Source organism: Rhipicephalus sanguineus, chromosome 4, assembly GCF_013339695.2.
Source record: "Rhipicephalus sanguineus isolate Rsan-2018 chromosome 4, BIME_Rsan_1.4, whole genome shotgun sequence".
Taxonomy (NCBI): domain Eukaryota; kingdom Metazoa; phylum Arthropoda; class Arachnida; order Ixodida; family Ixodidae; genus Rhipicephalus; species Rhipicephalus sanguineus.
The window spans coordinates 151,562,809-151,584,792 of record NC_051179.1 but is presented as its reverse complement, the minus strand read 5'-3'; the positions used below and the strand labels follow the sequence as shown (position 1 = coordinate 151,584,792).

Genomic DNA, 21,984 nt, shown 5'->3' with positions numbered 1-21,984 from the left:
CACTTTTGACTAAGCAAGTTCATAAAAAAAAAACTTGTCTAGCGATTGGTGTAGTTCTAAATCATGCGCTAAGTGCAGCTCCACTACTGAGAAACCCGAGGAAGTGCTTAGCACAGGGCACCCAGCGACTCCCGTTCGTAGAGTTCCCACTGCTCCGTTCACCAGGCCGCCGATGACGTCAGTGTTTGTAATAAGTATGTACGGTTTACCGGGCACCGAGTGTAATCTTGTTAGGGAGATTCGCAAACTCGGCGTGCGACATGCGCGCTACTTTTTGCTACGCTTTGTCGGCCTCCTGCTTGTTACGGCAGTTGAGATACGTGCCGTCTGCAGCGAGTCCCGTCAGGTTGTTTCTCCCCTCAGATGTAGCGACGAAGCGCCGGAGAAGAGCCGGTGGGAGGAGCAATCGCGCGCTTGACGAGGCGGTGGCACCCTCTTTCGCGGCGCGGGTGTCATCCGCACGTTTCCGAAGCGTTTTTAGCAATTTTAAGTTAATTATTGAGATTACTTCTTGGTTATTTCTGTTAATTATAATATTTTACATCCTATTCGTCTACTTTACCGCTGTTTTGAGCATTGCTGGCCTTGCTTTAGGCCTGTGTTGAGCACTTGATCGTGAGCGTGATCACGCCACATGAGATCAACGGACGACAAGCCGTTAGGCCGGTGTTGTCCTGAAGTGCTACGCACCTAAATTCAGAGCACAGTTTTTTTCCCTCTAGCTTGGTCTTCAAGCCACAGGTAATAATTATTGGAATAAATTTCGTGCGTCCTCATATAGCTTATCTAGAAGGGATGGAGCCAGATACAAAGTAATCTTGAATCGTGGCAGTCAACAAGTCAGTAGGAACATTAAACGTTGAAGCAGCATCTCCCTGGAGCCGCAGAACGAGATTGATTAGTAGACTACCATAATACCAGTCCAACTTAAAGTAGTGAAATCTGGTCGAAGATGAACAGTCCGGCTTCATTCTGTTGCGTCTCTTTGTTTTGTCAAGTTTACACTAGGACACGCGCTGCGCATCAGAATTAGAAACTTGCGCGTAGCATCACCATACATGGCGAGCAGCGTGGGCAGCGTGTTAGCCATGCGCCTGCCATCATGCACGCAACCTCACCGCTCCGCATTTGCAGGCGCGCCGCGCGTTGCTGTGGGGCGCCTCGGCGGCCTCGATGCGCACGAGCCTGCTGGTGGGGGAGGACGCCGAGCGCATCGGCTGACGGAACAGAAAAGCTTAGAAATGGTGTATTTTACCTCCAAATAATAAGGAGAATGACTACTTAATGCGCCATAACAGAGGTTCAAAAGTAGCCCGAAAGTAGCCATGGAGCAAACCTGAAATTTTCGTAGCCAGACTGGGTCGTAAAGTAGCCAATTTGGCGCAAAGTAGCCACCAGAGGCTACCCTGCGTACGACACAGCCAGCGCAATGCTAGACAGCGCAATATAAATACGCTTACTTATCCATTCTTACATTGCACGTTTTTAACTTATATGGATATGTACCAATTGGCTCGCATTCGTGCGCTGTTAAAGGGAAGGAGGCTATGCCACCCTTGCCCCCTCCCCCCCCCCCCGTAAACAAAGATAGGCATCAGTTCATTTACCACCAGTGGTTGCAGCATGTCATATATCCTTCTTTTGTTTATTGTTGTCTATTCCTGTGCGACTGATGGAGCTCTCCGCTTGTGCAGAGACACCAGGACTGACTCGCCACGGCGTTGTCACGTGGTCTTCCTCATTCATTTCGCCAACGCCATTAATGCAGCGCTGCTTTCGGTTCCATTATTGGCTTGTACCCATCCAGTGGAGTTCGTTGCGGCTACGGTAGCCACCCTAGTAGCTACGGTGCTTCGGTCACCGCCGGTCGACTGGGCGACACCCCGGCTGTTTTGCCCGCCAGGCGTGCCGCTGGTTGTTTGCAGACTCGGATCGGGTGGGACATCCGTGATGCAGCTGCCGTTTCGGCAGACACCGCTTCGGAAAAACCTCTGCGAAAGTTGTCGAAAGTCGGAGATCAGTAATGGAAGATGACTTTTAAAGGCTCGTTTTCTTAGTTAGACACATTATTAATGAGAACTAACACACAGTTAATTAGTTCCCGTTAATAAAGGAACAGTTAGTTCTCATTATTAGGGGATTAGTAATGTTACCTGAAACAGCGAAAGTGTAACCGTTACAAATCAGCTGACTTTCAATGTTCGGTCCCTCGTAGAAATTATCGCAACCTTGTATATGGAAACACATCACAAAGCAACATCAGTAACCTGCTTTTATTACAAAAGAAAGCCATTCGTCATGTCGCAACCGCATCTTGTGACGCGCACACGGCCAAGCTGTTTGCCGCACTGAACGCGCTTCCCCTGCAAAACAATTATCAGTTTAATATTATTATGAAATATTAGCAGAGTTTGAAAGTTAATAACAAACTATTACTAGCGTTAAGTATTCTACGAAAGCCTAATGAAAGCCAATATAATATTAGAAACAGATATCAATGGTTAATACTCTATTCAGACACAAACCATGCAATTAACAGACTCGAACACTGCATGCCCATTTGCTTAAGGCAGTTACATAGTCAGGGATTTTATTGGTATACTATTACTAGAAAAACGTCCAAGAGATTTCTTATTGTTCAAAATAATTGACTACGCTCAGTTTCACCATTGCAATACTTCAAATGTGACATTTATTAAAGTGTCATGTAGTGTATCACGTTCGGTTAATGTTCCTATAAGTTAACATTACATATGTCAACATGTTTCATTGATGGTAGTGAGGTATTTGTTACAAATGATTATTTTATTAATGTACTTGAGTTGACTTTTGTCACATGGTCGTGACGTGGAAGAAGGCGGCAGTCAGCGTGTTCTAAGACGAAACTGTTCATTTGGGCGAACTTGCGCCCGGAAAATGAAAGGCCAATGTACAAGCAATTGGCGCTGTGCGCTGATAGCGGCAAGAACAGCCGTCGGCCGTGGAGCAATCTGATGGGCGGTAAGGCGCGTCGGCATATATACATGCGGCATCGAGCATTCAAGCCTTATCACTGGTGGTCGCGTGAGTTCCAGAATAAACTCAACTGTTCGTGCTTGCGCGCTCAAGCCCATCGGATGATTCTAAAATAACCTGGAAGGTTCCCAGATATTCGGACGCGGTTTGCGCAGGCCAGTGGTTTACGTTTAACGGACCGGTTACAAAGAAGTGCGCGTGGCAGTATGTAAATTATGCGTTCCATTGTGTACAGTACACCTTTCTATGTAGGTAAAATAACTGCATGAATGTGATATTTTTAGTCAACTCTTCTTTGCGCAATGTCTGCCTCATGTCGACACCTGAGTCGGACCTGTCCCCACATTGTTTAGAGAGCAGGGTTATGTCCACGCATGTTTTTCAGTATAATGACAGCCGAAGGCCCCTTATGTTGAATTCTAATAACATTTTACTTCACATCTTTACTCCCGCAACCAAAGGCCTTTGTGAGCAGCATTTTATCGCTTGCTTTTCATTGTTACATCCATTGTGAAGCATGTTGTCCTCAAAGAGAGCGAGGGGGGGGGGAGGTGGAAGCCAGCGATGAAACTTTGCCCACAACCCACCTCCCATTGGTGAACTCTGCGCCCGCCTATGCACGCACACCACAATTTTTTTATATATACAGCGTGGACATAATCGCATAGCCAGTAGCCTTCGTCAAATATTTACATCGAAATTGCAACTAGAAAAACACTATTAACTCGCGTATTAGCTCCGTCTATCCCACAGTGTTCCGCTATTGCGTGTAAGAGCAGAGGGACAGCCAGCGCCTCCACAGAAAGCGCCAGCGTGTCTTTGCATACGTTTTAACTGATAAAGCACAGACTATAAAATATAGAAAGGTGGCAACTCACGGTACAGGGTGTCCCATCTTTTTCATAACCGATCCTGGGCAAGAACCCTCTGCACCAGTACCGGCACCCACTCAGGAACCCCGTGAGCCCCTATGAGAATCAAGTGGTTTGAGTTATATGTGTCTTTCGATTAGCTTATGTAGAGAAGGAATGAAAGAAATCTAAACGGTTATCTCGCGTAGACATGCGCGTGTAGCTCATTAACAGGTGGCGCTACCGTACCTATGCATGCACAGTTAAGTTTTTGTCTGTACTTTCTTTTCCGCCACAGTGCCACTTTCAGTTTTTTCTCATGGCTGTGTCTTCATACTTTACCTTCTCTTATGGTGGCTTGAGAGGTGACATTCTCACACCGACATTGATTTTCCTATGTTTAAGAGTGAGAAACAGATAGATAGATAGATAGATAGATAGATAGATAGATAGATAGATAGATAGATAGATAGATAGATAGATAGATAGATAGATAGATAGATAGATAGATAGATAGATAGATAGATAGATAGATAGATAGATAGATAGATAGATAGATAGATAGATAGATAGATAGATAGATAGATAGATAGATAGATAGATAGATAGATAGATAGATAGATAGGTGCGTGTGTGTGTGTGTGTGTGTGTGTGTGTGTGTGTGTGTGTGTGTGTGTGTGTGTGTGTGTGTGTGTGTGTGTGTGTGTGTGTGTGTGTGTGTGTGTGCGTGTGTGTGTGTGTGTGTAAGGCTTCATTAAAATTCACGCATGTACGACCCGAATAAAAGCATGATTATATTCGGGTGTGCAGCACCTCTACATTTATAAATAACACATGTGCATGCAGCAGTACTCATAACATACTCCTAAACGGATTTAATATGCGGCAACAGTTGAGTGATAGATTTTACAAGACGCGCAGGAGTCAGGATGTCACCGTATACGAAAATGTACGCAGTCAACGCCAAAAATGCCATTCAGGCCAGAAAGGGCCCGTAAACTAGTATGTTATGTCTATGACTGTTGAGTTTTAGTCAGTTCTGCTTTCATTAAGGTGGGCTGAACTGGCCACAACGCCACGTCACTCTTAAAATCAGCTCTGTTTATGTAAGGGCACTGAGTAGGTCTGCGTTTAGTGCTTCAAGGCTATCTGAGGGTCAGCTGACCTTAATTTACCCCTCTACGCTGCGTGTGCGTGCGGGTGCACTGTAGTGCGGGCGTGTGTGCGACAAGGAAGGGGCTCTCATGGATCCACCTAAGCATTAAATGCGAAGCATTTCTTAGCCAAGCTTTGGCACTTTGAGCGTTTCTATATACGTATCTATCTATCTATTTATCTATCTATCTAGCCGCCTACGTTTGGGTGCCCTCATGATCGCCTCCTTAACTTGGTGTAGACCAAAACTGGCACGGGAGGGTAAGAGCATTTGACGAATATGACTGTCGGGTAATAACGTGAAAATCCTGTCGCGTGCGTCGTCTAACCCTTTCCTCCAGACACGTGTGGCACATACTCGTTTAACACGGGCCGCGGTGTACGGGCATGCGCCTTAGGTGATTGACAGTTTATATCTACCCAGGAACGGCGAGAATAGACATGGGTAATTTAAATGCGAGAGCGTTAAGAAAAACCGACATCGGCAGCGTTAACCCGACGAATGGAAAGAATAAAAAATTACACCATCTTCCGCTAAAGCGAACCATGTGTCGATGCGAAGCAGCGGGGAGATGGTTAGCTTAAGCGGGAGATGGTGTAATTTTTTTGTTGCGTTCTCGAGCCTGTGCCTTCTGGCGTAGAATCAGCACTTTCTTCCAGTCTCCATCCAGCTCCCGCTGCGTGGAACTGCCGGCGTCTGAGGTATTTGACTCCCGCAAAGTCACGAGATCATGTGCGTCTGCCTCTCTGCAGTCCATGCCATTGGTGTCGTCGTGGGATTCTTCAGCGAGGGAATGAGAGCACGAGCGCCCCGCGTCAGAGCCACAGAAGCAGAGGCGGCCATCGGCCGCTCGTGCCACGTCAAGACGCCGGAGGCGTCGCTGCTGCCTACTCGTTGCAGGAGAACGAGGCGCGCGAGAGGGGGAGTGGAGAGGAGGTTTGTGGAGAGGGTTAGCGCGTGCGCAGTAAGGGTGGTCACGCCGCACACCACCACCACCATCACCGGATTGAACTCCGCCATAAGATGCTTGTCATCTAAAATTGGGACCCCAGCAGGAATCGAACCCAAACATTCCACGTGGCAATCAGGTATTCTACCACAGAGACACGCCAGGTCTATAAATTTGTTTGGAAAAACAGCCTATGCAGGCGTAATGTCGGTGCAACGTCAACTGCGGTTGTGGTGCTGGCTATCTAATTTTACAAGAAAGAAATAAACACTACATATGTACTCTTATGATACATGCATTAGATCAACGTCTGGGGTTCCAGTGTAGGCTCCGCTTTTATAGCAGTCTAATAAACATTGCACTTGCATTCCTATGATTCAACAACCTATATTGAACTGCGCGACCACGAATGAACACATTAACGAAAGTTACGTATGATATTCACATGACTGCACCATAAAGCGCACTTAGTTTCGATAATACTGACGTATGTACTTTAACATGAAAGCTGACGTTACGTCGCACAATAAGTTACCCTTTAAACGCCAGTGTTGTCGATGTGCCTGGTAAGCCCACGATGTGCACACAGCTAATACACTTACGAAAACGCGTCGATCCACCTCGTCACGCTTGGCTCAATGCCATAAAATACAGTATAGAAGTACTAGCTGACTGCTTCGCATAAGACCGATTCCCACAACGCGTAGGATCTGGCGAACTTTTTTCAATACAGGACTGCTGGACGAATACCTGGAATGCGAGCACTTACAAGTCGTCTCCAGATCTTCTTCTGGCATTGCTCTCCGGCCACACCATCTACAATTCAAATAAACGCAAAGCAAAATATCAGTGTTAAACGTACGAACGAGCGATACGGATAACCTGTATGCACGACATATTAAGACATGGTACGAAGCAATCGTTTCCAAAGTGGTGAAAGTTATTTAGACTCTTCCAGTCACCTAGTCAAACTATTTATTTATTTATTTATTTATTTATTTATTTATTTATTTATTTATTTATTTATTTATTCCTTCATTTAAAGTTACTGATTTATTAGGGTAGAACCAACCAGAACAGGAACTTGGGTCAATTGGTGCTAAGCGATGGTGACACTCTGTAGCAGCGATATACAGACGAAGGCAACACACAGATAAAATGCTGCGAATATTGTCACGTTGTTTTGACGGTGAAGAAGACAAAACGCAGTTGGTAGAAATGAAACATTTTACTGGGCGAACTTGTGCCCAGTATAAACAGCACTCAAAGTGGAGCGAAAGCTGCAAGCACAGGCGTCAGTCGTCGGTAATCTGATCTGCGGTACGACGCGTCGGCATTTATACATGTGCCATCGAAGATCCACGAAGATGTGGCATCTAGCCTTATCGTTGGTGGTCGCGTTAGTTCCAGAATAAGCTCTACTGTTCGCGTTGCGCGCTCAGGTTTATAAAAGGAATCTAAAATAACAGGAGGTCGCCGTGTCTCTCATTTCGTCTTTACATCGGCACCTTTTCGTAAATCGGTTGTCCATACCAACCGGTCAAGATTCGTTAGACTGTGCGTTGCGAATACGTCAACTTTTCAACAACCGGTCCACACAGCCGTTGTTCATCCTTACCTTCAGTCACCCGTTCAACGTGCGGTGACCACCGCAGACTATTCATTTCCATTCAATGAAGCCATAGCGCTGAAAACGCAAGGACCAAGGAAGAGGAGAGGACATGCGCTATTCACAAATGTTTTTTTTTTCTGAGACGTGTTTTACTTATACCAAAGATGAGGACAGCAAAAGCTGCATCGAAAGTGCAAGCCAGTATCATTCAGATATACGATTTCCTTTGAGCTCAGAGTAACCAAGGGGGCGCTAACATAGTTGGCACCTTCTTTTGCAATCAGGCTTGCCTCAACTCCCGTGAATCCTTATCAATGTTTCTTCCTTATCAACAATCCTTATCAACAAAATCATACATTCATTAAACAGAGGAAGACAACCGTAGTCGTTGTGATGTACTGACACGTGCCCGTCGCGGTAACAACTAGCCCAAAAGTCTGTTCTCTTGGTATTCAGTTAAATTTTTCGCAGATAATAGCGCAGCGCACATATATATTTCCTCTACGCGATGCTCCAGTCTCGTTCGTGCCAAACACACATAGCTAAAGCTCAGGCTTCAATCTGTTTCCCCATGCACTGATGAAGTGGCGCGCTTGGCGTTCTCTTCTTTCCTTCATTTTATCCATTCAACCCTCTTCCCCAGTGTAGGATAGCAAATCGGGTGCGTCTGGATGTCCTCGGCGCCTTTTTTTTTACTGGTCTGTCTGTCCTTCTCTTTCTCACTAATCAGAAGAGAAACAGTGGCGTTTGCGAATTAGAGGACGACGACTAAACGACTTTCGGGGGACCACACTCGGCTATTAGTTTAACTCTATAGGAGAGGCCTGACACTGTATCTTTGTATTTCTCTTTTGATTTTCTTTTTTCGTGTGCTCGAGTTAAAGAACGAACAGAATTTGAAAGTCGCCTGTGCCTAGAAGTGGAATCCTACTCCACGAACAGAATTACTGAAAGAGGCGGAAATGTGTTGTATAAGAGGTCATAATGTCTATTACCCGATTCGAAAATTTCAGAAGTTACATTTTAAACTGACTCTCAACCGCATCTCAGGATGCACTTATCATAAAACGGCGAAGCACTCCACTCCCATACACCTGCGTAATATGGGTGCCAGGACACGAGGGTCTACAGGGAAATGAAGCGGCTCATGCCGCTGCCCGCGAGCACGTCAGCCGGGCTGTCCTGAACCCACAGGATACCCGATCCGTGGCTGAAGAGATGGAGGCTGTACAGAACACCTATTCGTCGCTACTTCAAGACTACAGACTGGAGCGACGGGTGTACCCTCCACAGCATCCAAAACTGACTAAAGAAGAAAGCGTGATAATCAGACGCCTGCAAAGCAACACACACATACATGAAATATTAATGCACCGCCTCTACCCAACGAAACATAGCTTCATGGCCCGCTCTGCAGCGTACCGGACACCCTGGCACATTTGCTCCTGGAATGCCCGTGTCATGTAGACCTGAATATGCAACCGGAGATGGACGTCAATCCAGCACTAAACACGAACGACGACCACCTAACCGAAATGTGGGAGGCCAAGCTCGCCCTCGAGGACCTAGAAGACCAGCGACAACTTGTCATCCGGGCCAAGAGGGCAGTTGAAGCCAGAGGGTTCCTGGACTAGGGAGCCCTTCCACCTTAGGGTGATACCGAGCATCGCTCGGAACACTGTTTCGCAAATAAACGTTTATTTCTCTCTCTCTCTTGGGGCACCTGATAGAATTCACGAACTGCAGCCTCGGGCAAGTTCGGAAGAGATGTAAACTTGGAACTGAATGTGAAGACAACACAGGTTTCGATGTTGTGTACCCAAAGTGTGAGACCACGTACACTTTACGTTATTTTCTCGTTTCCTGTCTAGTCGCTCACAATATCGGCACATACTTACGATGGTTCAAAGATCATTTGCTGGCCTAGACTGTGCGCATATATGTCACCATCATCATATTATTATAGCTGAAGTATCAAAATTATCATTACGCAGCAGTTTTGCACTGAGGCTGTCAGCCTCTAGTTGGTCGAAATTTTCCGCGGCGTTCAGCTCACATCAAAATTATCATCGCCATGAATGACCGGCACTTTCGAATTAAAGAAAAAAGCAACATTGTCTCCCAGACAGACCTTAAGTCAAGGTAGGCGCATGAGTTGACGTCGCTGTGCCCATAATAATGATGATAATACATAATATTAATAAAATTACCCCCTCCCCCTGCTCCCAGGGGGTGCTGGTATCTGCAACCGGTTCAAACGACCCACAGCAATCAACCACGTGGTACAGAACGTGCCCGGACTTGGTCTTGGCCGCAAACGTGTCGAAGGTGATCGCCGAACTCATCGCAGTAGATCATGGTGACCTCAAGGCGATCATCGCTACAATATCACTTCAAAGCGACAGCAAATAAAGGTGTCATATCAACAGCTGTGGTGCTGGTTATCTAGCATTACTTGTGGTGTTGGTGCTGAACTAAGAGTTTCGTTGTACATTCAATTTCACAAGGTGGAATGGAAGCGAACTTTGTTTTGTTTTTTTCAGAAATTCCACGAGCTCAAGGAAGGTTCGCGAGGGACATATTTTCGTTTACTCAACTGCATAGTGCGAAACCATATTAGAACGTTAGTCTAGCTGGAAGGCAAAAGCTACGAATGCGATAGTAACATATTGAAATGTTATATAAAGTAACACCGAACTCCTTTAGCATTTGACCTGGCGTAACTCAACAAAACCCTGGTATAAGGAAACACGGCCGCTGCAGCGAGCAAACGACATTGTTGCTGTCAATCGCTTCAGCGCAATCTGAGCGGTGAGAATACAGGTACAAAGGCATCAGCTGTCTGCTGATCCCTGTCAGGATAGGGCGCGCACGGCCGCGCCCGGTCGTTCAAAGTGTGCTCTTCCTGACGGAGGCACACAGCCCTCCCTCGCTCCCCCTTCGAGACTCCCCGTGGCCCTTTCGCGCGAATAAACAGGGCCGGTGCGTTTGCTCTCCACTTGAGCCGCGATTGCCGGCTCCCCTCGTACGCTTTCACTCGCTCATTAACGTACAACGCACGGGGCGATGTAATCGCACTTGAAATTTATACTGGACATCACGGCAACGGCGACGTTAAAATGCGCCTAGAGCGTCCGTATACTTGCTATCGCAATAAAAAGAAAGGCCGAGGTGAACTAAAGGAACGTTCGTGCCGCGTTTCATCCCCAGACCAGGACGAATTCTTGTCCTTTTTAACTACCAAGCTTTCTTTCTGAGCAAACCCGCTTGAAGTTTCCTTCATGCTTTCTTGCTATGCAGTCGAGTGGGTGAAGCTTCATCTACCTTGCAAGCTTCTGCAGAGTTTGCCGAGAGGATCCCCGTGGTCATAGTCCTCAACAACTGGATACTTACAAGAATTAATCTTCTTTCTTCAATGATAGCGAAAAGCAAGAAAGAAAAAATGGATGCGTGGCCTTTTTTTTTTTTTGCAGGATTTAAACTTCAAACGTGCGAGTTCCTCGCAGCCCGACTATTAAAAGGGGCTCTGCATGCAACACTTTTTGAATATGGTCAGTAAATGATGCGATCGGTAGTCGAGGCTCCTGCGAACATGTGAGCCAGGCACTACAGCGCAGCATGCGGCGTGTAACCTACAATTCAGTTTCAAAATCAGCTAGAAATCGCTCGCTCTTCTCTCGCCAAATGATTCCATATGCTCAGTTTGGCTCGTACGCCATCTACATGGCTTACGGCCATTGGCTGACTTGAGCATCGCGAGCTGCGTAGTTACTGCGGCCGCCACCGCGCTGTGCCGTGACGTGCCCGCGCCGAGCTCTAAAATGCTAGAACTGGGGGGGGGGGGGGGGGGGGCAGGTTGACGGGGTCTAGGTTGGGAACCTGGCTCCCCCACTCTCCCTCCCATTTAGAATCAATAAAGTTTATTCCTCCTCGAAATGGTAGAATTGCTAGAATTACACACAATATAAGATTACACCAGCGCGCTCGTGATCACTCTAAAAAGTATACGCGTGTTCAAAGAAGGAAAAAAAGGAAGAGCTCAAGCTCATGACGCGCTGACGTACGTACGTTGTTTCCCTATAGGGTTTTTTTTTTCGTTTTTCTTTATCTTGTGAGTTTATGTTACCAATTTGTAATGGCTGAACATTTCATTTTCAACTTTTTCCTTCAGTAAGTGCATTAGTTTCCTAAGCAAGGCACCGTCCGATTCATGGCCTATCCCACGGAGTGGGTTGCGCCAAGATACTGAGGAACCAACCAACCAACCAACGTAGCTTCTTGCTCCTTTATCATCCCCTCTGTGTACCTTTCAGCACGCACACTGGGACGAAAGGAGACAGAAAGGGCTTAAAGCACGCCACAAATCCCTATAACTCCGCTTGTACTTAATAGATTCTGAAAATATTTTGCAGCAGTCGATTCGTGAAGCAATAAGTGAGGTAATCCTATGATAATTTGAAAAAGTGTTGCGGGGCACCTTTAAAGGTTCCCTTGATATACTCGCGCCACTTCCCTCCAAGGCATCGCAAAAATGAACCTACACGCGACTTACCCAACAGCTGAAATAAGACGCTGAATCCTAGAACGAAGAGCGGGACCGATCGAATTCGCATGTTCGGTGTGCCGCTTGAAGCGAAAGTATACTCGCTTTCCGAAAACAAAACAGGGCAAATGCCTTTGCACTTCTACCTGCAAAGGTATTATTTCTTCTGCTCGAAGCTGTTGTCAAGAACAGATGCGACGCTCCGAGTAAGAAACTTGAGAAAAAATGAGCTCTACAATAACGACGCATCGACAATAGGAGCCATCGTTCATTCGTCAACGTCGCTATTATACAGCCTCGATTCTTGTTCGAACGCTTTCAGGGCATACGCATCATACACGGCTTTAAATTCTTCTCTAAAACAAAAGTGCTGCAGCTCTCTCGCGCTGACTCATCGTCCTGACTTACCTATAACTTATAAACTTAATTTGAATTAGGCACAAACAAAAATCTGATGATACGACCTCCTTCGCGGAGCAGCTGGTCCTGAGGACAGGTAACCATAAGTAACAGCCTGCATAATTATCGAATAGTTGAACCAGTGGTGCGTAATCACATTAACAGAAATGGACAGGAATAACACGCCGACGTAAGCTGGGTGTTTTGTGACCTGCGGCTTATAGTAATGAGTGGTCTAACGTTACTATGAAATAATTCTTAATGCTGTGTCTTTTCTTCTGCAGCGGTACGGCAGGCGTTTGGCTTGGCTGGCGATTCTATGCGATATTACCTTTTCTCTACCTCTCGCTCTCTCTTTAATAATAATATCTGAGGTCTTACGCACCAAAACCACGATATGATAACGAGGCACACCGTAGCGGAGGGCTCCAGATTAACGTGCACTGGACATCGCACAGTACACGGGCCTCCAGCATTTCGCCTTCATCGAAACGCGACCGCCGTGGCCGGGAAGGAACCCGCGCCTTTCGGGTCAGCAGCCGAGCTCTGTAGACACTATAGCATCACACCGTTCCTCTTTCTTTCTTTATTACTTTCCGTCTACAGTGACTCTTTACTTTTTAATATTTCACAAAGCCAGGCTTTACGAGATCGTACCAGACGATTCTGTGCTACAACCGTTCCATTTTGAATGAGCTCTCAGTTTGCAGATAGCCGAAGTTAATGAAATTCTGCATTAGCATGAAATTTTTATTTCGGACCATAACAACCGCGGGAACGAGAATTGAATCACGCATACACGTATTTTTCCGAAGAGCCCAATTCAGACAAGAAACAATCACATCGTCAGCCCCAAGGAAGTCGGCTCAATACGAAAACGTTTCCCGTCTCAGATTTCATTAGCGCTGTTCCCGCAGCACGAGAACTAAATTTCACACCGCCATCCAACCAACCGAGTTTAACCCGCACGTCACACGCTTTTCTGACTATGTAGAACGCGGTCTACGCGCGAGTCTTTGTCACGGCACGATCACGCTACTTCCGGTACACAGTTCCGAATAGCGTGTGCCTTGAAAGCGGCTTTTCCTCTCACACGCTCGAATGTCACCTGTAGGACGTAAGGAGTAAACGGTTCAACCAAGGTACGACCCCGCGGACGAGCTACTGGAGATCGATATTTCGCCCTGGGGCGTCAGCACGTTAACGTTCAGGTTGCCGCGCGAGCGACGCCTTTGAGGCGGCATGCCCATCATACCGGGCTGCATGGCGTACATGGCCCCCGCACCAGGCATGGGCGACATGTATCCAGGCCCCATCATGCCCATGCCTCCCATGCCTCCATAGATTCCCGGATAGCCACCACCCATCTGGGGCGAGGCCACGCGCGTGTTGACGGCATAATGGCCCTGGCGCATGGGCTGCTGGAAGATCGGGTTCGGCGAGTACGACATGCCCGGCTGTCCCCAGCCGATGGGGCCTTGGTCCGTCTGGCTCGCAAGCATCGTCTTGCTGTAGAAGCCGGGCTCGTCGTCGTCGTCCTCGTAGCGGCCCCAGCCGGAGTTGCGCCTGAGCCCGGGACTGCGCCCGCCGCCGCCGAAGTCGTCCTGCTGCCAGTATTGCGGCGACGCCGTCGCTGACATTGAGCGCGGCCCAAACGCTCCAGGCACTGGTGATGCGGACGGCATCATACTCAGATCGGACTGCGCATCCCGCAGACCGGCGCTGCTCGCGTCGCTGTCCTTGCCCTCGAGCTCGCTCAATTTGCTGTCCTTCATGTACCTGCGTGGCAGAACGCATTACATTCGGATGAATGAAGAAACACGGAAGTAACGGCGCACTAACTCGGTGGCAATTCAGCGACAAATACGAGCGAAATACGTTAGCATTGCCCTTAGCATCAGCATCACCAGCGTATAAGTACACAATACACGACATACTTACGTGATCACAATACACGGTTATACCTCGATTAACTACAACGACAGCAAACACTGCAAGATCGCAACATCGAGCGATGCTGCGAGAGCCGCGCGCGTATGTCTTTGTAGTCATCATCTGAAGTGCGCCAGTTGCGTGTTCTTCAAAAATACTCGCTATAGATGCTGTTCGTTATGTTTCTTGAACCACATGTCCGATATAATGAGTTTTAGCAAAAAGCATGTGCATGGATCTTTCGGCGTCATCAAAGAAATGCTGTTTCACTCCAATGGCGCCTCGAGTCATTGGGCAGGAAAAATAATCTTGCCAACCAAACATCATCGATTATATGTATTTCTTGAAGACACGAAATTTAGTTTCTATAAAATTTGCACGTATAATAGCGCGTTAGCAAATGAAAACATCTGCGAAGTGTCTTTAGTTGCATGTTTGATAAAGTTCTTCGTGTACTTTATATAAATGACAACTGATAAACATGAAAAATACGTGAATACGCGGTGTCGCTGGAGTCGATGTTTCAACAAGTGAACTTCTTGAAGGCTGCAACTGCTTTCCTTAGCGCGTGTATGTGTATATGCTTCCTACCCTCCCTTCCAACCCAAACAAAGTAGGAGGGGGCTCAGTATTAACTAATAAACAGGTAATGCTGAGAGAATAATGCCGACATCTGTGACGTCACGGCGAGCTGTAGCGGAAACACCAGACATGACTCTCCCCTAGTCTATAGCTCGTTGCTGCGTCATTACTGGCCGCAATTTATGAACCAATGAAAACTTCACGACTCCGTTGTAGAGTACACTGAAAAATAACCATATGTTTGTGAGCGACAATTAAAGATGAGTATGCAATAGAAAGGTACAGTCTTAACTGTTTCTCGTGATGAGGGCTCTTCCAACAGAAGTGTACAAGGAATGGAGTCGAGGTATATCAAGGAGTAGGAGGAAAAAACAGAAAGTCGAGAAAGAAAGACAAGAGCAGTGAGTTCCACCCATCTCCGATACATATGCCACGTAGGACCATTTCATATGGTCACATCGACTTACATGAAAACATGCACGTTTTCGAAAAGAAGAATCAAATCAGGTCATATATAGGATTAGGGATACAGACACACGGGGCGTATGGGGTATTTCAATGGAGTTTAACAAACAAACGCGGCAGTATAGACAAACTAACTTGAGTTTTCGTTTGATCCTCTCCTTGCGCATCCATGGGTGCTTCATGGCGCGGGGCACCGAGCAGCGGTACAGCACGTACGGCTCGAGCAGGTGCCTGATGAGGTTGCGGACCATCTTGGTGAGACGGTACGAGGCCGGGAAGCTGATCTGACGGCTCATCTGAGCGCGCACCTGCTGGAACGGGTTGGTGTCGTCGAAGGGCAGCTGGCCGCACACCATGATGTACAGGATGACCCCGAGGCTCCACGAGTCGTAGCGCTTGGGCCGGTACGGTATGTTTTGGATCACCTCGGGCGCCGCATACGCCGCGCTGCCGCAGAACGTCTGACTCAGAACCTTGCGGTTGTGCGCATTGTCTGTGTCGTGGTGGTGGTGGTGATTGCAACCGAGAACACGCAGAATCAAGAATAAACCCGGCATACATGTATACAAAGCCACGGCATCACGCGCGTTATCTGCCAGACAAATCTTACAGTATTCAGACAGGCCGAAAGGTAGCCGTTATCAACGTATAACATTGATAACGGAGCCGAGTACAGGTACACGCCCAGTCACAAGGTCCCCTTGAACTCACACAGAGGAAATGCGATGGGATCATTTATAAGGATGGACTTTAAAAAAAAAAACTTGGAGGACGCTTGAGTTTCGCTTTCAAGAGTAGAACACGGTAGCGTAATCCGACCGCGTACGTATCGCCTTCCCAATCGTTCGCCTGGCTTCACTTCTGCGTGTACATCTAAACCGTGCCGCAAGGAAAGCCAAAGTGCGGGCGCCCTCCACACTTTGTCGACACGGAAATATTGTTTGCGCAACGGCACTAGTCTGCCAAAACGAGTCATAACTGTCAACCACAAGAAGTCTTATGCGATTATGCTTTTGCAGGAGAGCGAAATCCGGACATGTCTTGCACACAAGTGTTCTCTTTAACAGTGTACCCGTCTGTACATTTATAATTGTACATTCTTTTTCTTTCATGCTATTTTCGCGACCACCTAAATTACGGCAAATTACACTTTTGAACACAATCCTCATCATGTCAGCGCAGCTCGTTCCCTTTCTTGTTATCTACATGACATTATATCCTTTACAGAATGCAAATGCTGTTCGACTCGAACAGTGTGTGCTCACTTGCACGGGTACCCACGCATGCGCAGACATTTAAAGTGAACCCTTGTTTGCAGCAGTGGCTCTGTGTATACTGTGCATGCTGTCTTGCATGCTTTTAGGCCCTGGCGTAGCCGGAGTGGGAGGAATGCTGCCCCCCCCCCCCCCCCCACGCCTTTGCTGTTAAATGAAATATACCAGGTCAAATTCCTGGTCCCATCGAAATTTCATTTAGATGATCTCGCAAGACCAAATCGAGCAACAGTAAACTTAAATTTACAGAATTGCTGATTGGGCGAGTTGGTGATTCATGATACTGAAAATATGAACGCGGAACTACACAAAGACACAAGATACGCTTGTCCCTGTCTTCTTGTGTCCCTGTGTAGTTACACGCTCGCATTTAAAGTTAAATTTACAGTACGTCCAAGTGCTCCAAGCAATAAAAGAGTGCCACCCACAGTAAACCGTAGTAAGTGTGTTGGACGGCTATGTCGGATTCTTTCCTTAACCGTTATACTTGTTCAGCGAAGAAGACAGGGGTGAGCAGAGTTGCGCAGAGGCAGCAGCTTTACTCACACCCCAACGTGCTACGCTTTCTATCCACGCCAATCATATAGAACGCACAAAGCATGCCAATCATATACAACACACCACAGAGAACACGCCCTGTCGAAGACCAATCGAGAAGCACACATGCTTACGGGTGTATCGGGCGAATGAGAAGTCTGCCAGCTTGACTTGTCGCTTAGGGCTGAGCAGGACGTTCTCGCACTTAAGGTCCCGGTGCACGATGTTCTTCTTGTGCAGGTAGGCGACCGCGTCGCAGATCTGCTCGAAGTAATGGAACGCCTTGCTCTCGGAAAAGCGGCCGTCGTTGGTGATCTTGAGAAGCAGGTCGCCCTGGGTGGCCAGCTCCATGACGATGAATACCTTGCGCTTGATCTCCAGCACGTCGTAGACGTGGACGATGTTCGGGTGCTTCAGCTTGGGGATGATGGCCAGCTCGCGAGGGAGGAAGTGGCACACGTACTCGCGTGGTGCCAGATGCCGGGGAATGATTTTGACCGCATAGCGCTGGTCGCCCTTGACGCCAATCCTACCCGAAGAGAGAGATGGACATAAATGAAGAGGCTGGATCACGGTTTCTCCGCAAGGGCGAAACAATAAACGCAATAGCGACAAACTGGAATGTTACACGAAGCAATACTAGCAGCCAACTCCATTAGGATCCGATTTCGTGTAACTCCACAAAACGCTGGCGCACAGGAGTACGGATGTTCCAAGGAGCGAAGCGGTTTTCACGCTGTCGGTCGCCTCAATGCGAAATAAGCTGCGTGAACACGGCATGTACTCGTACAAAAGTATGAGCCGCTTACTAATATCCGTCGAGATAGAGCGCGTGACCGCGCTCATTTGATCAAAGTTCGCAGTTCATGCCCGAGCGACGCAGCCCTCCACCGGTACTCTTTCATGCTCCTTCACCGACAAAGAAGACCGGTGCGCTTCATCTCTCCCTGAGCTAGCACCCGTCTGCAGCCTCCGCACGTTTTCTCTCGCACAAAGAACATACGACGCACGGGGCGATGCTATCGATTTGGACTTTATACGGAACATGACGGCGACGGCAAAAATTCTCCTCGCGTGGCAATATAATTTATATTGCAATTATAAAAGGTCGTCCTGACCATTGTCACTCTAGCCTGTAACTCCGCGCAGGGGCAGGGATTTGAGGAAATGACAGAGGTATGGAAGAAAAATGAATGTGGCACCACGAGAATAGTGATTACGATGATGGTTGTTCTGCAGTCTATTCTGCAAAAATGTTTACGGTCTTACATTCGTCGATTACATTCGTAATCGCTTTCATCGATACACTTTGTATAATACTCAGAAAAAGCCTCTTCTTGCGTTCCGACCACATCCGACGTCTGGTACCTTCCTTGTCTCAGCACAGCTATCTCAACTTTTGCTTTTCTCGCCTGAGTGTCCCTTCGCATTGCACTGTGTCTGACGACACAGTAGATACAATGCAGTGGATACACATACGTACGTGACGTCAGCCTAACAGCAGAAAGCAAATAATTGAGATGTACTGTCGAAACCAAAGCGAGACAGAACGCGGGCTCCGGGAAATGACATGACATTTTTCTACCAAATGTAGTGCATTTCTGTATGCAGCATAAGAATAACCCGGTAGCCAAGATACTAGAAATTTTTAGCAAGTTATGGAAATACGGTACGCAAATACGGTACGCGACTACCGTAGCGCTCCTTCTCTACAGCTCGCTGTGCTTAAAGGGACACTAACAAGAAACAATGAATCGGTTTAGATCGATAAATTGTGCTCTGAGAACTCTAATGTCGTTAATTTCGTCATCACAGGTTTATTAATAGAAGAGAAAATAAAGTTCAAAAGTTCAATTTTAAATTTCGCGCTGCAATCTCCCCGCGTGACGTCACTGATTTCAAAGTGTATTTGCTCTACGACCCCCTCAGAGGACAATGTACCTCATTTTTACCGATTAAGAACTACGTAGTCCCTAGTAGGCGCCGTCAAAACAAGTGAGGTCACGGCGAATGGCGCGGAAACTTCAAGGTGGCGTCGCCACCCACATTTTGTTCTTGCGCGTTTTCTCCCTTACTAAGCGTCTTCTCGCAGCAAGCGTGGTGTTTTTGGTATCGTGAAAGAGTACTTTACTAATATGAGAAAAATCGTTTTGCTCTTTAGGGGTATTCAGACGGGGGACAAATCCTCGGGGGATAAAGGCGGAGCCTAGTGACGTCAGCTCACGAGGAGACGTCTCCACAAATGTCCCCCACTCACACGGACGAGGGGAACGGAGGGGGAGACCGGTGTTACTAGACTACTCTGGTGGCTTGTAGACCCATTTGACGAGCTGCAGACGACGAGCTACAGACGACCATGCAGCTGCAGACTGGACACCCACTGCCGCTCTCTGCAGGACTGCAGGAACAAGTGCAACAATGTGGCCACACAAGAGCCCGAAATTCCGCCATATACCCCACCGCCGGAGGATCGTTTGTCCTGTCGGGGAAAAGGTGCCCGTCTCCTCCGAGGAGCCACGGGGGGGGGGGGGGTCATCGTGACGACGTGGTCACGTGATCCGCAATCCCTCCGTGTCCCCCGCCGATTTTTCCCTCGTGTGAATACCCCTTTAGTGTCCCTTTAAAGTGCGTCTCCCGATCGACAGGTGCATCGTTAGCAATGCGTAGGCTGACAGGCAGCAATAAGGCGTGACACCCCACAGTAATTTTTGAAAAAGCCTTTGTGGTGTTGGGGGCCTTTAGTGGAATTAGGAGCGGCAAAAGCACAACGAGCGAGAGAGGAGGAGCGCTGCCGTAGTCCCGTACCGTATCTGCGTTCCGTATTTCCGTAACTTGCTAAAAATCTCTACTGTCAGTTTCGCAGCTGCATTGAATTTATATCGAACAGTCAAGGCGTACACTATTGTGCCAGTAGAAAAAAAGCTTTGCGCATGTCTGCGACAAACGAGTAACCATTCATTTCACAGTGAGCAGGTATGTATTGTATGTAACAACACAGCAGTCTACAAATAACCGCCATTAGGCAACGCGCCCACGCTGGTTGTAGCACAATATTTATACCATAAAATGACTGTGATCACGGAGTCTATGTTCCATGTGAGCATAGAGCAGGTGTCACGTGAGGGAATAATGTTTAATATAACAGATTCATGTGCCTCTAAACAGCAACGACCGTGTTATGCCTGAAATATGAAGCATTCACAAAGTGCGCGTAAGTTATGTAGTATATGAAATCGAAATAGTCATGTTCAGCGGTGTTCACTTTTTGCTGACAAAAAGTTTCATTTCATATTTGACGTATTCCGTAGCATTTACCCTCGCGAAAGCGTTCGAAAAGGTGCGCCTAATCACAGCCGATCGGCTTACAGAACCCGAGGTGACACAGCTCACAATATCGAATTTACGCACTGAAATAACCCTCTTTCACACACCCTGTCATCACTTCCGCTGCCATCCGCCGTCCGCACAAGGTCTCACCTGACTTTTGAGTAGGTTCCTTGGCCGATCTCGCGCCCCAAGATGTAGCCGGCGAGCGCGAGGAACTGCTTAGAGGTGGTGGCTCTGACGGCGGGCGGGCTTGGAGACCTCGCGGCCATGCCGCCGGAGTCTCGGCGCAGCTCCGCGAGGTGATAACGCTGATAATTTCCTTCTCATATGGCTCGTACCCACTGGAGGGCTGGCCAAGAAATGTTCATATGAAGTTTCAAAAATATTCAAAATGCGCCGCCATAACAGCATCGTCCTCTTCGTCCAACCCGCACTGCGCTGACATCACACATCTGAGAAGTTGATTTGAATTGTGCTGTATGCGGAATATTGAACCATGTTCTAATAACCAAGGCGTCTGAATGTACCAGGAGCAGTGAGGCCCGGAATATCCAACCACGAACCTTTCGTCTTACTGGATATCGTGGCTCCAGGACATTCAGGCGTGGAATCCCGCTGGACCCGAGTAACCAACATAGTCAACTGAGGCAAATACAGCGATTCAATTACCAGAACTCGCAGCCCACGCCCTTGGAGCAATCGATCCTGATGGCAATCTGATTCTTTTGCCGATACTCCGAAGTGGGCATGAGTTGTAGACTTTTTAATTGGGTAACAGCATCGAAACTAGGGTGGCTTAAATTGGTCCGTCCTAGCCACCCGTCCAGGTCCGAAGCTTCTCAACCTCGCCCCTGGGACCTGAGAGACACACCAAAGGAATGAGACGGAAATGTTCTCGGATGCGAGAATAGAATGCTCCTGAGGTATTTGACAAATTAAGTGTGTTTAAAGAAAGCAGACACGTAATTGTTCGAATGTCGATTGACGACAGAGATGGCGGTGATATGTGTGAAGCTAGAACGATTCCCAAGACTTCCGCTTAAAAAAGAACAAGTGTAGAGACAGGTAGCCAAATGAAACGAAAAATGCAGAAAGACGCAAAGCTAGGGGAACGTGGGCATGGGTTAGCACTGAAGGAACCTCCTATTCGCTTGACCACCTGCATACCTCCAGCCTTCAACTTCAACTTGAACATTCTTCTAGTACAGACTAGAAGAATACTCGTTCGCCTCCTCTACTCGCCTCCGCTATACTGTGCAATACACTCCCTCATCCTTTTCCTCCTCCTCATCCTCACATCACTGCTCCTTCCCCTTGCCATACTGCACTGTACATAGCTCTG

General features: G+C 47.6%; 2 protein-coding genes across 2 annotated transcripts; both read right to left on the bottom strand.

Annotated features, from left to right (window-relative positions):
- Positions 1-1,705: 1,705 nt before the first annotated feature.
- LOC119389062 (uncharacterized) lies at positions 1,706-12,263 on the bottom strand. The gene is made up of 4 exons (XM_049414931.1): positions 12,136-12,263; positions 6,741-6,787; positions 3,894-3,983; positions 1,706-1,991 (listed from the first exon to the last, which is right to left on the bottom strand). Exons 1-4 carry the CDS (start codon positions 12,194-12,196, stop codon positions 1,743-1,745), a joined length of 447 nt encoding a protein of 148 aa, XP_049270888.1. The 5' UTR covers positions 12,197-12,263; the 3' UTR covers positions 1,706-1,742.
- Positions 12,264-13,106: 843 nt separating this feature from the next.
- Positions 13,107-20,933, bottom strand: LOC119391743 (testis-specific serine/threonine-protein kinase 3). Its single transcript, XM_037659396.2, has 4 exons — positions 20,793-20,933; positions 17,450-17,844; positions 15,640-15,997; positions 13,107-14,304 (listed from the first exon to the last, which is right to left on the bottom strand). The coding sequence occupies exons 1-4, from the start codon at positions 20,909-20,911 to the stop codon at positions 13,659-13,661; spliced, it is 1,518 nt and encodes a 505-aa protein (XP_037515324.1). The 5' UTR covers positions 20,912-20,933; the 3' UTR covers positions 13,107-13,658.
- Between the last annotated feature and the right edge of the window lie 1,051 nt (positions 20,934-21,984).